We start from the raw sequence: 14,263 nt of genomic DNA, 5'->3' as shown, positions 1-14,263 counted from the left end.
CTGTCAACTCTGAACTTCAGATCCCGATATAAACCTAGTCTGGAGCAGCTACTAGCCCTCCTTGTGGAAGGGGTAATTATGCCTCTCTCACCCCGAGGGGCCCTGAGAGGTTGCCCTGTAAGTGCTTATAAAAAGCTTGAGCTTCTCTGCACAGGGATGCTAGGAAAAGCAAGCCTAAATCTAGAAAAGTTATCAATATCCTTTCCTTGCAGAGCACAATGCTGAGATAAAAGGCCAAAGGTGAATACTTCCCCTGTGAGCCTGTGCCCCAGCCAGAGCCAGAAGGGTTTCAGGCTTGTCACCTCCCTGCCTCCTCACGGCTCCCAGAGGAGACTGTATCGTCTCTGGTGTCCCCATGGTCCCTTCCTTATGCCCCCTCCCCTGCTCTGGCTGTGTGACAGACAGGGGCTACAACCCCCCTCTACTCCTGCGCTTCCTTCTCAGTCTTGCAGACAAGCAGAGCAAATAAACCAGGCCCATGGACACAGAGTGTTAGCGTGTTAGGGACACAGCAGGGGAAGGAGGAACATGAAACCTCTATTGATCCCTTGAGGAATGATGTCCCTTCCTTATCTTATCAGATTCTCTTCACTCTTCAATTATATTCTGTTGAAATTGGCCTCTTAACCCAAACAAGATAACCTGGGTAATGAGGAGAAGAGTGCAAGGGGAAGGGAGGAGAGAGGAGGGGAGAAGAGAGGAGGAGAGGGCAGGGTACAGTGCATTAAACTATAATTAGAAATATTTCCTTTAGCATAATCTCTTCTACCCTCATTATCCCCAGGTATCCTTTTCTTGCATCATGTATCACGTGAAGAACCACACATCCACTCCCTGATAAATATATCACGCCATATACACCCCTCATTCCCTCAGTTGCACGAGGTACCTGCAACAGGCACGTGCACCCACACTTGTACATGACATTTTCTTGTATATATTTGTCTGCCCTGCCATATGCCTTCTGTGTTGACATACCTCAGCAGATGCCACTTTGTTGTACACACACTTGCACAAATGTTTGTGTTACTGATGCTGCTCATCTCACCAGCTGCATTTCCCTTAGCACATTGGTGGTACAGCTGCCATAGCATCTTATCCCCAGGTCTGCCCTAAAGAATTGCTGACAAAGATGTGAGCATTGCTAGGACTCCCCCATGCATCTACTTACAGCCATAGTTCATCAGTACATTTGCAAGACTGTCTCGCCATCAAGAAGCAGTCACACAGAATCCCACGCTGAGCCCTGCAAAACTAGACAGGCTTCCCAAGGCCCATATTGCCATGCCTTTTCTCACCACTATGAATTGCTGAATGTAACTGCAGAGCTGCAGCATTGTTTCCATGGATAAGACTATTCTTAGTTCTTACACAGACCAGTAATACCTACTTGCTATAAGTCTATACTCCTAGCTGGACATGTTGCCCTAGCGATATGCCCATGCTCCTCCTTGTACACATGTCATGGGGTATAGGGCATGTCTCACCCAAATATCCATTACAGAGAAGATTGTCTGGAGGAACAATAGACACTCAGCGGTTTATCTGCACAAATGCACCTGTGTTTCCTTGCTCAAATTACTTCACTGTGCACAGAATGATCCTGGAGCACATTCAAATGATGTAGAAGGTGCTTTCATTTTGGAAAGGTGGTGCTCTAAGCAGTACTAACGTTTCATTTACAGGGCTGGCACCCTCCTCTGGCATGCTTCTAAAGATTGTGTTCCCCAGCATCACTTTATCCCCTGTCTTCCCCCGTGCCAGGGTCATTTCCTTCTGTACACATCCACCTGAAATAGTCCACAATCCCTTCCATTTCATGTCTCCCCATGCCCCCAGCTCTGCCAGTTTTGCCTGTTGGGCACCAAGAGCCATAGAAAGGTCACCCATAGTCATGTATTTTTCTTTAAATATTTGCAGGTCACAAAAACTAATATAAACTGCAAAGGAGGTTTAGGATAATAGCAATCCTCTTTTTACAAATTTACATATGCTTTCTCATGTGCAAGCATACAAACTCACCCATACATTTCTTTCCTGCTTTCCTCTGTTAAGAATCTGCACACAGCCAGATGCACTTACTCTGTCCCCATCCTGGCTGCCTTCATATGCACAGATTCCAGACTCAGGCACATGCGTAGCCTGAAATTGTAAAAGCCACGTAAGGGAGTTGGATGTCAATAGCGAATGACTCTGTACATCTTGTTTGGCACAGTGTCCAAAATTGCCTTCTGTAAAACCACAGCAGGTCTGATTTTGACAGTATCCAAGAAAAATCTGCCTTAACCTTTCCCTCCATCCATATCTCTTGCCTTTTCCTCCATCAGCCCTACCCAGCTGTGCTCCTTACCTATTCTGGAAGCTTCATTTTGTGGCTCTGTCTGGCAGAGTCGGCACCATGGATATTGTCTCTTTTAAACTCTAAATCTACTCTTTGTTCCATAGGGAAAGGGAATTTGGGAGATTGCACATTTCCACTCTGCCTCTGCCTGCACAGCCTTGGACCATTTGTACATAGCACATCCCAGAAATACACCTTCCTTGTGCATTCACTGTGCCAATATGATGTCTTTTTCTTCAGAAATATTATTCATTTCTGTTCTGTTCTCTTCTTTCTCTTCTCTTCTCTTCTCTTCTCTTCTCTTCTCTTCTCTTCTCTTCTCTTCTCTTCTCTTCTCTTCTCTTCTCTTCTCTTCTCTCTTCTCTTCTCTTCTCTTCTCTTCTCTTCTCTTCTCTTCTCTTCTCTTCTCTTCTCTTCTCTTCTCTTCTCTTCTCTCTTCTGTATTGATTTTATAAATGTATATGTAATTTTTTATTTATTTGTAATTTTTATATAAATATTTTATTTTTCAAGCTCAAAAGTCTACACTTAAGCAAGAGGTGGCCTGAATTTAAGCAAATGTTAACAGCAGGCCCTATTACATTGCACTGTGGTCTTTCTTTTTAGAGGCAGATAACAAAATCTTGTTCTTAAAAGAACTTTTAAAGAAATGTGAGTATATTGAAACAAATAGTCCCTTTAAGAAGAGCCCAAACATTAGTGCCTGAAGACTCTAGTGCAATTTTAAAGTGAGAGCTTAAAAGTGGGCAGTGGGATAATGAGGTTGGCCTCATATTTTGTCCCAGCTTGAAACAAATGATTACTAGTACTGAGAATCAAAGGACTAGGATATTTACTCTTCCTGACCCATGAAATGGGTGCTGTTATTGTTGCCTATACCTGTATGTATGTATGGCCAGACTTTGCAAACGAAGATTTGGGCAGGGCTCTCCCCACATGGGTGTGCCCTTCCAGCCTGTGCAGTGGATTTTTTAGGTGAGGCACAGCGTGCGCAGAACTGGCCCCACCGTTCAAGTCCTGAGGTCCATCTGCCACAGCCGAGCGAGCTTAGACAGTGGCAGTGAAGTCTTCGGGACTGTCACAGCACCCAGTACTAACCGGGGCTGACCCTGCTGAGCATCTGAGATCTGATGGGATGGGATGGCAGGGAGGCTTGAACTGCCAGGGGACTGTCCCCACTGAGACTCGAACTCAGGTCCTTGGGATTTGGAGTCCAGAGTGCTCTCCATTACACCACGGGACCAGAACCACGCAAACTATCCTGAAACTAGAGGTAGTGCAGGGCATCCTATCTAACAGATTCATGAGGATTTCTTTTGTGGCTGTCCTCTGGTTGCAATTTCTGCTTTTCCTTTTACAAATTAACAGACATCAGTCTGCCTTGCAAAACATGGATACCACCCTTCTCAGCTGAAGTTGAGATGGGCAGTGATGGGCATTTTGAGCAAATCTGATCACAGTTCTTGATGCAATTTTCCTCCCAACCAGAGATGGATATTTAGCCCTTATGCCTTGGACCCTGCAGAGAGGGAAGGGTTCTTCCTTTGGAAGGAGGAAGACCTGTTCAAAACAGAGCTAAACAAATGAAAACTAAATTGGCCCCCAGAAGAGAGCAATTATTAGAGACAAACTCCAGCATACCTCTGTGTATGCATGTGTGCATGTGTTGGGGAAGTTGCTAGAAGCTTGGGGAACAATACACTGTGCAGGTTTTAGAAATACTACCGGAACTGCAGAGCTAGGGGATGACAGAAATAAGAAATGTCCTATATCTGTTTTTCGCAGAGACAGAGACAAGCCACCAGTCTCACTCCCTGAGTTAACAGGGAGGTTTGAGTAAATGTTTCATACATAGCATTTTCTGGAAAGTGTATCTTCTGTGTATTTCTGTGGCCTCACAGTCCGTTAGCTCAGGCTTTCGGATCATCACTCTTCCTCCTCTCTGTCAAAACTATTACACATATAAATCCCAGGCCAGACAAAGGACAAAGGAATATCCTTCCCTGACTACATCAAACTCATGCATATGCTTCCTTTTGCCTACCAGCATTTTGTGTCACCATTTCCGTGTCTGCTCGGAGATACTTGTTCTCTACCATACACCGATATACATAGTATCCAACCAGCAGGAATATTTCCCCTAAGGTACCTCTGCACTGCACTCACAGTCCCTGCGTGAATGTCCTATACAAAAGAATGCAGTATAGTTCTGCTTTTTCCTTCCCTATGCCCATCTCAGAACACATCAACCTTTCAATTTTGCCTACTATATGTCAATGTACCCTCTGCGCTCCTCCTCAGTATCTATATAGACAGATGTATTCTCTCCATATGTCTCAAACAGTTCATGCATACATCCTGTCATTCTTCACACCCCAACCACAGCTATTCCTCTCCTATGGCTCCAGGATTGAACTATTGTGTTGTCCATTTCCCAGTGACAAGGGGTCTAGTTACAGGGTTATTGATTGGTTTTCATGCAGACAGATGGATCTGCCTTTGGTCTCCCCACCAAAATCCACCTCTGTATGGGCTGATTGTCACTGCTCCAGGGATAGGATTTCACCAGGAGACCACCCTCCATGCAAACATCCTTCACCCAGGCCACGGATGGTAATAAATGGAGTCAGGCTGAGCCATAATAAAAGCAATTGAGTGGGTTACCTGTGCAGACATGAGATTTATACCTCCTCATATTTGATGTGATTGTTTTATTGAGTTCTCAGTGCAGTTAGGATGCCATTTATTTATTTATTTATATGCCTACTTATCATGGAAGAAGGGGGAGGCTGTTGCAGTCTGGCTGGTGTTCAGCCTCTGAGCCCGAAGAAAAGGGCTCTCCAGTTTTGCTCAGCCTTTTACCTAGACTTGGACTTGATGAGTGAGCCCTTCCCAGATCTCTCATTTCCTATGACAAAGATGTTTCTTTCAGGACTCCTGAAACCTTGAGGACTGTCTGAATTATGAGCCCAGTAGAAGTTAAAGAGATGGTGTAAAGAAAGACATGTATATACTGATTTTCTAAGAGCCTCTCAAAAGGAATTCCTGTTTACCCTGTGCCTGTTTTGGACAGTGGGTTGTGATCTGTGCACAGAGCCTCTTTATGCTATTGCAATAGGTCTAGTAAGCACCAGCACTGCTTCTGACTCTGTCATCACATGTGAGCATTGAGAAATATTAGCAGGTGCAAACTGATTGGAAATTAATATTTGTAAGTGCACTCTGAGGAGTTTGGAAACCAAGTGATTAGATTTGTGATTTTCAGCTGAGTAGATAGCCATATAAGTGCTACAAAATCAGCCCTCAGTACTGGCACTAGAGAAAATTGGAGGCTAGTGCAGAATATCATACTGTCTAGTATTTCATCACAAGCCTAGCGGTGTTTTTTGTGGGGTTTCCAGCTCCTCTAGTCGAGTGGTAGCATGAGAATTTCAGTTCTCATTTAATAAAGTATGTTTTCCAGTACTTGTGGGGGCTTGAAAAGTGGCCTGTCAGCTCTCTGAAGACTCAAAGGACTGCATTGTTAAGGTGTTTTTAAAGTTGTTTAATGGGAGTCAGATATACAAATCCCTTATAAAATTTAGAGTAGAAAAGAGAAAACAAGTAAAAACAAACCCACATTGTATTACAAGTGCTCATGATTTTCATGCCAGTTACACAGTTTAGGCTCTGCCTTGGCATTTTTAAACAGTTGGGAGACTGGTAAATATGCTATACATGTATAGGCTCCAATGGATTAATTTGGGTTACAGTGGAAAAATCCTTGTTTCTTTTAGTCTCAGTTTAAAGAATAATCATTTGGGAGAAAATCTCAAACTCTTCTGATGCTTTGACAAGTGATAATCATCATTAGCTGTGTGGATGTCAGACTAATGACAAATGCTTTTAGAATTCTCTGCCTTTCCATTTGTAGAGACCTACCTCAGCAGTGGAATCTCTAAATATTTTGCTGGGTTTAAGTAGAGAGCCTAAACTCCAATTGAATTTCAACCTGCCTCGATTAAAGACAATGGAATCTAAGGGAAGTTCAGCCTTGTTCGTTTGTTTTGAAGTTATATATTTTTATTCAAGTAATATGAAAATCTTTTGTTTGAATGGGCTTTAGGATTAGAGATGTGGGGGTTTTGGTTATTTGATATACATCTGAAAATGTGACTGTTTTATTGGCATCATGTCATCATATCATAAAAGGTCCAGCTATCCTGTTTGACCATTATCTCTTTAGCCAGCACAAAATTATTTCTTATTGTATATTTGCTTGTTATTAATGCCACCTAGTTATATATATTCCAAGAAATCAGGAATTCCTATGGGATGCAATTCCACAATTTAATGGATCTCCCTATCAGGGGATACCTTCTGCTACCATTTAAATGTTTCCTTTCTTTTTTTCCCTCCCTTCATTCCTGGCTATACTGCTTTGTTTAAATGTGAATAATTCCTTTCCTGTTGGAAGTACCGTGCCCTTCAGATCACTATATTGTTCTCACCACTTCGTCATTTCTTGGCCAAGCCACTTATATTTTCTCCTCTTCTCTCCCAAAGTCAAATGAGTTTTTTCACATAATAGTGATTCTGGTAAATGAGATTTAGTTCCATAAGACTCACTCACCCAGCACAGAAATGCAGCTACCTCTATGGCAGAATGCAGCAATCATTCACTAGTTGCAAAAGCTTGAAAATATTTAACTTCCAGCAAAAAATCAAGCTTTCTGTACATCTATAAAAAAGGAAGGACTGGGATTTTTAGGTGATAAAGGGACTGATACGGTTCTGAACTTCAAGGTTCATGGAACAGGGAGCTCAAAACTTCCCAGGCACAACCAATTTTACTTGCTGACTGCCTCTGTTGAGCTAATATCTCTGCATTATGAAAATTAGAAAAAATGCTGCTAGCTTATTGTAGTTCTTCCCATACCATCTTCCAGTGGCCAGATATGATGAATAAGACAAAGAGAAATGCTCTGAGCATTCATTTACTCTTTCAGCTGCAGTAACATTGTCTGTAACCTCTGCTTTATGAGCCTGTCCTTTATTTGCAATGAAAAAAAAGAAGATAATACCAGGTTTGTGTCTGATGGAAAAGAGTGTGAATTTAAAGAAGTGTATTCCCTGTAATGAAGCCCTGTGTGACCCAACTGCATTCTCTGCTCAGTTGACAGAGACTGAAGTAGAAGTGTTCTACATTGAGAGCATGGCCTGATGCAGGAAATTGCATGGGAACTTTAGACTCAGCATCAGAGAGACGATTCCTGCTAGGACCCTGAATATCTTCTGTGCACGCTAGGAGGTGCCAGATTATGAGACCTGGTAATCAATATTGAGTACTGTTTTCTTCACCCCTCCTTTGCACCAACACAATGTCAGACAGAGGCAAATCCAGGCTACATGACAAGTTGAATATTTGGTCTCTACATTGAGAAAACTGACTTGTGACTACCAAATACTAACAGTGGTGATAGGTTTGTGTCACACACACACACACACACACACACACACACACACACACACACACACACACACAGACTTGTGAGTTAAACTCTCCCATTCAGCCCATGTTTGCTGCACACAATGCAGTGGTTGCTACTTTTGATTGCTATGAACAAGTTGCCATTAGAGGTACTCTGTACCCTTCCGGCTTCTCCCTAAACTCATTACCGGTCCCCAAGAATTCCAGATTTGTTTAGTGGGAAAAGTAGGAAGAGATTTACCCGTGAGTTTGGCTGGGATGTCCACTGGGGAAATTCTCGGGTTTGGATGGCTATCAACAGTGACTCAGAAAGCTCTGTTTGCATAACAGTGATTTCTTCCTCATATAACACAGCCCCTGCCCAACTGTGCCTGCCTTTTTTTCCAGACTCGATTGTTTCTCTTGAGACATTACATTTACCTCAATTGTGATTCTGTTCAATTCTATCTCCTTTGCATGAGCTAAAGCCTCAGCTGTTGTAAAACAACCTAGCTCCAGTTTTGAACTTTTCTCCTTATGTGTTGAACTCCATGGACATTTTTAGTGAAAGATCACACTGAGTTTTATAGAGGTAGCTAAAAGCTGTTATTTTCATTTTACAGATGGCAAAGCAGCCTCATAAGGACTCTGTGTGACCTGCCCAAGATCAATCAGAAAATTAATGGCAGAACTGGTAAGAGAAATCTGATCTCCCAGTATGACATTCTTTGCTTTAAACTACAGGCCAGCCCACAGCCACTGAAATTGGCCACATGCTCAATAATATTTCAGTGTACAAGTATATTTCACTCGTCTTTATAACCCAAGTCAATGTATGTGTCTTTCCATATGTAATTTTAAAAGCACATCGTTATTGGAGACTATAACTAGGCATCATTAGCCAATTGCTATATCCTGAAAATGGAAACATCTTCCTAAACCAAGTGTTTAACACTAGTAATTAATGCATACCCAATACCAAAAAGAAGATTGAAAAAACCTCTAAGAGTTTGACTGAGATAATACATCTGCTAAATTCTGTTCTCTGCCGTAGGGCATCAGTTAGGCCTGGTCTCGGGAACTCAGGGTCCAAAGTGTATCCAAAAGGCTGACTGAACTCTGCGATGCTTTAGCTTTGGCATTGCTTGGATAAGGACTAGCTGAGACCCCTTGTACTGAACCCGGGCACAGAAGAGCTGAGATAGAGCGACAGATCGGGGGGAGACTGTTTTACTTTGCCTGTCTGGACCTCATTCATTAATCCAAGAGAATTCATTAATTTAAGAGAAGCAGGAAATAGTGCTTGAACTACAATGCCCATTGTATCACTTTCAGCGAACAAATGAACATATGTCTGTGATGTATTGCATCCTATTCCTACTAAAGTACACTGTGTAATTAAAAAGATTTTTCTGGGGTAATTATTATCTTATGGAACCTGTGTTCTTAGGTTAACTGTGTGTGCTGCTAAACAAAGGAAAAATTCTCATTGACATCTGCCTCTAAGTTCATGCTTAGAAGACAGCTGCAAAGCTTAGGGCAGTGCCTAAACCCAGCTGAAACCTGAAGTGACTAAAGATAGCTGGTTATGGTCGTATCATAGATGAAAAAGTTTGGGCTAGCAGGGTGCTCTAAGAAGCAAGGTGCTCAAGTGATTTAAAGTAAACATTAATTGCTTACCAAAGAATTAAGATTTCCTGTCATTTGCCTGCTTCTCAATTATATGCATTATTTGTATGTGTGTGTGTGTGTCTCTTTACATATATATGAACATATATATATATGTGTATGTTTCTATATATGTATGTGTGTATACCTACACGTATGCCATTGGTTTATACCGTATGGTACCTTATGTAAGAAGTAGGAACAGGAAAGCTCTTGGCTCAGGGTAACTGCACTATCTTGATCCTGTAATTTCTGGTGCACTTTGCTTATTAACTAGTATGCTCTCTAGACCTTTTTTGCCAAAATTTAAAGAAAGCTACTGCCATAGCAGAAGACTTTAATATTTTTTCCCAAATCTTAACAGGATAGTTAAGTCATGTTTTTCACTGAAGCTTGCATTTACCCTTTATCTGCATGAGTTTGGTGTGAACAAGTTTCTGATAAATTTCAGTAGTGAATTACATCATCCCAAATGCATCCTGGTATTCTCCTTGCAATACTGACAGATCAGTGTATTGTAGGCAGACAGAATTAATGTATGACAAAAAAAATTAACAAAAAGTAGTTTTTAAAAATGTTTAAGGGATACTTTAGAAATTGAATTGAACTGTGTTGTTTGGTAGTCTCTCACCCAAACCCCTTTGCTAATGGCAGACTAATTCTCAGAAAGAAAATAAAATGTAATTAATACATTTTCAGAAACTCTTATAATAACCAAAATTATTTTTCCTATGCACAAGGCCAACTCCATTTTGAAGCACAGTGTTCACAGTCTATCTAGGAGCATAGGTAACTTTTATTTCTGTAAATTCCTTTCTAATTGTCTTATGATATTAAAACGCTCATGGATGTAGCTCTAACAGTTCTGGAGACTGGGACAATCAAAATTTGCTTTGGAAACTCCACATTTTGCAGAACTAAGAAGACAGATAATTATTGAAGGTTGTTTTTTAAAACTGTCTTCTGTCTGAAGCTTCTCAGAGACTCAGAGTTTGTGATTGTATCGCAGGAAAGGGATGTGCTGTTACAAAGAACTGACCCGATTCTCTAGGTGTATTTTTACAGTGGGAGAGAGAAAAATATGTATCTAAATTGTGAACTTAGTCCCTTCTTTGTGTTTGTGAGTTCTGTGAGCTGGAGTCACAAAACTCACGGGAGTGATGACGTTCACGCTACTCTCCACAGCTATAGAATCAGATCCGTATATACTCAATATTTCCTATTCCACTGCAATCTTTTCCCAGTTTGCTGTTCTGTTCTTGTCTAGGTTGAACTTACAAATTTTATGACCTGTGATATGATGGACTCACTTCCTCACAGATGTAAGGTTTGGGGAACCTCATACAAAGGTGAACAGTGGGAAGCTGGGTCTGAATTTTCAAAAGAAATGGGGAAAGATGAAATCATAGGAAGTCAAAATGCTCTTGAGCCTTGGGGACTATACACACAAATGCCATCGCAGTGGTGGGGTCACAGCTGAGCCTCTTTAGTATAATAATACTTAGCAGCTCCAAAACACTTGTCTTCAAAGTATTTCATAAGTGCAATCTAACTGACATCTGTTTCCACCTCCTTCTGAGAAAGATCAGTTTTCATTTCCAAAGTGGAGAAACTGAGGTACAAAACTCCAAAGCCCTGCCACAAACTGGTAGCAAAGGTGGGAGCAAAATCTGGCACTCAGCCTTCTGTTGGAGACTTCACAACCCAAACATGAGACATTGGGTTCAGCAAGCACAAGGCTGAAATTTCAGTGGCTTTTGAATGCTGACATCCCTGGTACATGTGTGTTGGGTCCATACATGCTATTCCTCCAAAAAGCCTACAGCTGTTCCTCTGGAATTCCATACTACCAACTCAATTCCTTACAGGGGTAACTGGCTGTCCTTCCACAGCTGCCTTTGTAAGGTGTCTGAATGTCAAACTGTTATTATTTCAATACCTGACTGAGAGAGTAACAGAGACCTGGAGGTTTTTTAGGAGGGTGTATAATTAGCCGATCAGTATTATGTTACCCTGTTCATAACTTAATAACCATTTTAATACAGATGGCACACACAGGGATAATTTCCTAGGGTAGCCTAGCAGTATATTACATAGACAGTGTGTCTGAGGGAATCTTTCTTAGCCAAGGTACATTCCACTACCTAATTCTACCTGCTGTTTTCAAGATGATTTGGGATAATTCCATATCATTTGCAAAATATTAAAACCCATTTATAAGGGATGCCAGATTTAGAAATACACAGTCTGCATTATTAGACTTATTTTTATAAATCTGCACAAAAAGTGCAAGACAAAAAATACCACCGTGTTTTCCTTGCCTTTTTTTTGTTTTGCTTCCCTTTCTATAACTACACCTTTTAAAAAAACCCAAACCTTGCTAAATTTGTTATGTATTAAAAGGGCCAATATACTGACTTGTGCATTTTTATCTATGTAGACACTAGAAAAGCTTGCATGCATATCTACATATACCCTATATACTTTTATTTGAGTGGAAAGAGACATACATTTGGGATTGAGTCCAAATTTCAGGTATTTTTACTCTCTCAGTGAGGTGGGTTTTGCCTGTGCATGTACCCTTTACAAGTATCCCTGTGTTACTCTGTTTCTAGAGGTTATACTTCTGTGGGCATAGTAAGGATATCATACATACATTACACTCTAACAGTGTACTTACTTTTACTGTGTGCACAAGAGTGCTGTGTGTTACCAAAGTGTGAAGTTCTGCTGTATGTTGTGTTTGAATGCGCAGGCATGTGAACAGTCTGAGCGCTTCCACGCGTGTTAGTAACTCGATTACATCTGTTACCGTCCCTTTTCTCCTGCACCGATCCCAGATTTTTGCCTGTCACATGGTTATTTTTGTCTCCTCAAACCTGAAACCAAATCTGAGTGCCTCTACCAACAAAATTCGCATCCTAGCAGCCGGGGCAGGAGGTGGGGTGGGAAATCGTTCGATAGTGCGGAATCGATCCTGCTGCTGCCCAGCCTCCTGCGAGAGCAGGGATCACATAGAGACAGGACCTCAGGGAGCGCGGGAAGCAGCACTACCTACCCGGGGAAAGGATCCCCGGCAAATTTAGCCGTTCCCTCGGGCTAGCGATGGGGAGTGAACCGGAGGAGTGGTTGCAAGACAATCCTTTCTCCCGCGCTCAGCGGTTCATGGATGTGAGCACGGCTTGGCAGCAGATAATGGCAGCCCTTCGGCTCAGGGCTCTAATACCCTGGAAAGGCCGACAGTTTTCTACACCCTGAGAGGAGCGTTGAAGGGACACGGGGAAACCTGGCTTTGGCGGCCGTCTCCCCGCCAGCCCGAACAGCCCCCAAACCTTGCAGCAGCGCCAGGCTGCTCGGCGGGAGCTCAGCTGCTCTCGCAGCAGCACGGTCTGCCCCGGCCCCCGGCTGCCCGCCGGGCAGCGAGCGCAAGCAGTGGCCCTGGGGCGGGCAGCAGCGAGCCCCGGGACCGGTCCGCGCACCCGCTGTCTGGGGCAGATGCTGGCGGGGCAGGCAGTCCGTTTCGGCCCCGTTTCCCGCCGGAACTGGGCTTGGGGGTCACTGCGGGGCCGGGGAGAGCCCGCTGGACTGGGGCCGGGGATTGACGGGCCATGCCCGGGGGTCCTGGTGCGGGCGAGGCACTGGAGTAGGGTGGATCTACCGTGATCGAGAAAGGACTGGGCCGTCCGCGCTGTTGAAAGGGGTTTTATGGGACCATAAAGATGGGACTGGGCCGCGAGCTGCGGGTTGCTCTTACCTGTTTATGGAGGAGACGCTGGGAACCGTGTCGTTGTCGCAGATGCCTTCGGCGAGTAGCCTGTCCCGGATCTCCCAGGCGAACATTGTCGGGTTTTGTCTCTTGTACTCGGCGATTTTATCCACTACTTTGGGGGTGGCCACTTTGGGTTTGGAGCCGCCGATGACGCCGGGCTTGATGCTTCCCGTCTCGTAATACCTGCACAAAGGGTGGTCAGTGACCTGCCGTGCCGGGAAGGGAACCGCTGTCCCCGAACACTCGGTGCCCAGCTGCCCTTTAGATCGCCCCACAACCCCCCTGCCCCGTGGCCCGCCTCGGCTTCGGGTCGCGGGTGCGCGGCGTCGGGCCGCGGCCGCTCGGGTGCTGCATAGCGCGGCCCCGCGATGCGCCAGACCAGCCGGAGCTGGGGCTGACATGGTCCCTTCGCCTCTCCAGGGCTCGCTCCTGCTCTCCGTTTTATTTCTTTTTTTTTGTCCCTTTTTTTTGTGTGTGAGAAGCGAGAGGTGCTGCCTCTCTTTTCCCCGCTTTATGCGCACACATTTCTTTCAGGCCTGAGGCTCCGGAGGCGAAGCCTACCGAGCGCGGGATCGGGCCCGGCGGCCGGGAAGGGGGCGTGGGGAACAGGCACTGCCGGACTCGCAACCCCCCACCCGACTCGGGAAGCTGGCCGGGCTGAGAATGCGAGAGAGCGGTGTATCTCCGCATCGGGATCCCTCGAAAGCGGGTGCTCGTACAGGGCAGGTCCATCCCACCTCGCCGCTGGCCATCAGCTCTGCTGGCGGCAGCGTCTCCGGCCCGGCCGTCCCCGTGGCACGGCAGCGCGCACACGGCGCGCACCGGCGGCTGGGGCTCTGCCGCCTGCTGACACCTCTCCGCATCCGAGCGGCCGGGCCAGGGCGCCCGTTCTCCCCGACTAGCCCCTGGGGATATTTCACTCCACATTTGGCAGTGATCGGTTACCGCGGGCATTTATTTATTTATTTGGCCTGTTGTTTGTTTATTTACCCATGTATTTGGTAAGGCTGCTCACGGATTGTTGTGAGTTAGGAGT

At 44.4% G+C, this 14,263-nt stretch overlaps 1 protein-coding gene and 1 non-coding gene across 11 annotated transcripts in view; both read right to left on the bottom strand.

Moving 5' to 3' along the window:
- The window catches only part of PAX2 (paired box 2), a 103,871-nt gene that overhangs the window by 71,082 nt on the left and 18,526 nt on the right, over nucleotides 1-14,263 (bottom strand). For all 10 annotated transcript variants that reach the window (XM_071563066.1, XM_071563067.1, XM_071563063.1 and 7 more), the window contains one exon: nucleotides 13,213-13,410. In XM_071563066.1, the coding sequence (XP_071419167.1) occupies nucleotides 13,213-13,410 (198 nt within the window). The remainder of the gene's footprint in view (nucleotides 1-13,212; nucleotides 13,411-14,263) is intronic.
- TRNAW-CCA (transfer RNA tryptophan (anticodon CCA)) lies at nucleotides 3,512-3,584 on the bottom strand. The gene has a single exon. It is a non-coding gene; the product is annotated as a tRNA-Trp (tRNA).

Source organism: Pithys albifrons, chromosome 9 (genome assembly GCF_047495875.1).
Source record: "Pithys albifrons albifrons isolate INPA30051 chromosome 9, PitAlb_v1, whole genome shotgun sequence".
Lineage (NCBI taxonomy): Eukaryota > Metazoa > Chordata > Aves > Passeriformes > Thamnophilidae > Pithys > Pithys albifrons.
The sequence above is the reverse complement of the archived record's forward strand: the minus strand, read 5'-3'. Positions and strand labels throughout refer to the sequence as shown.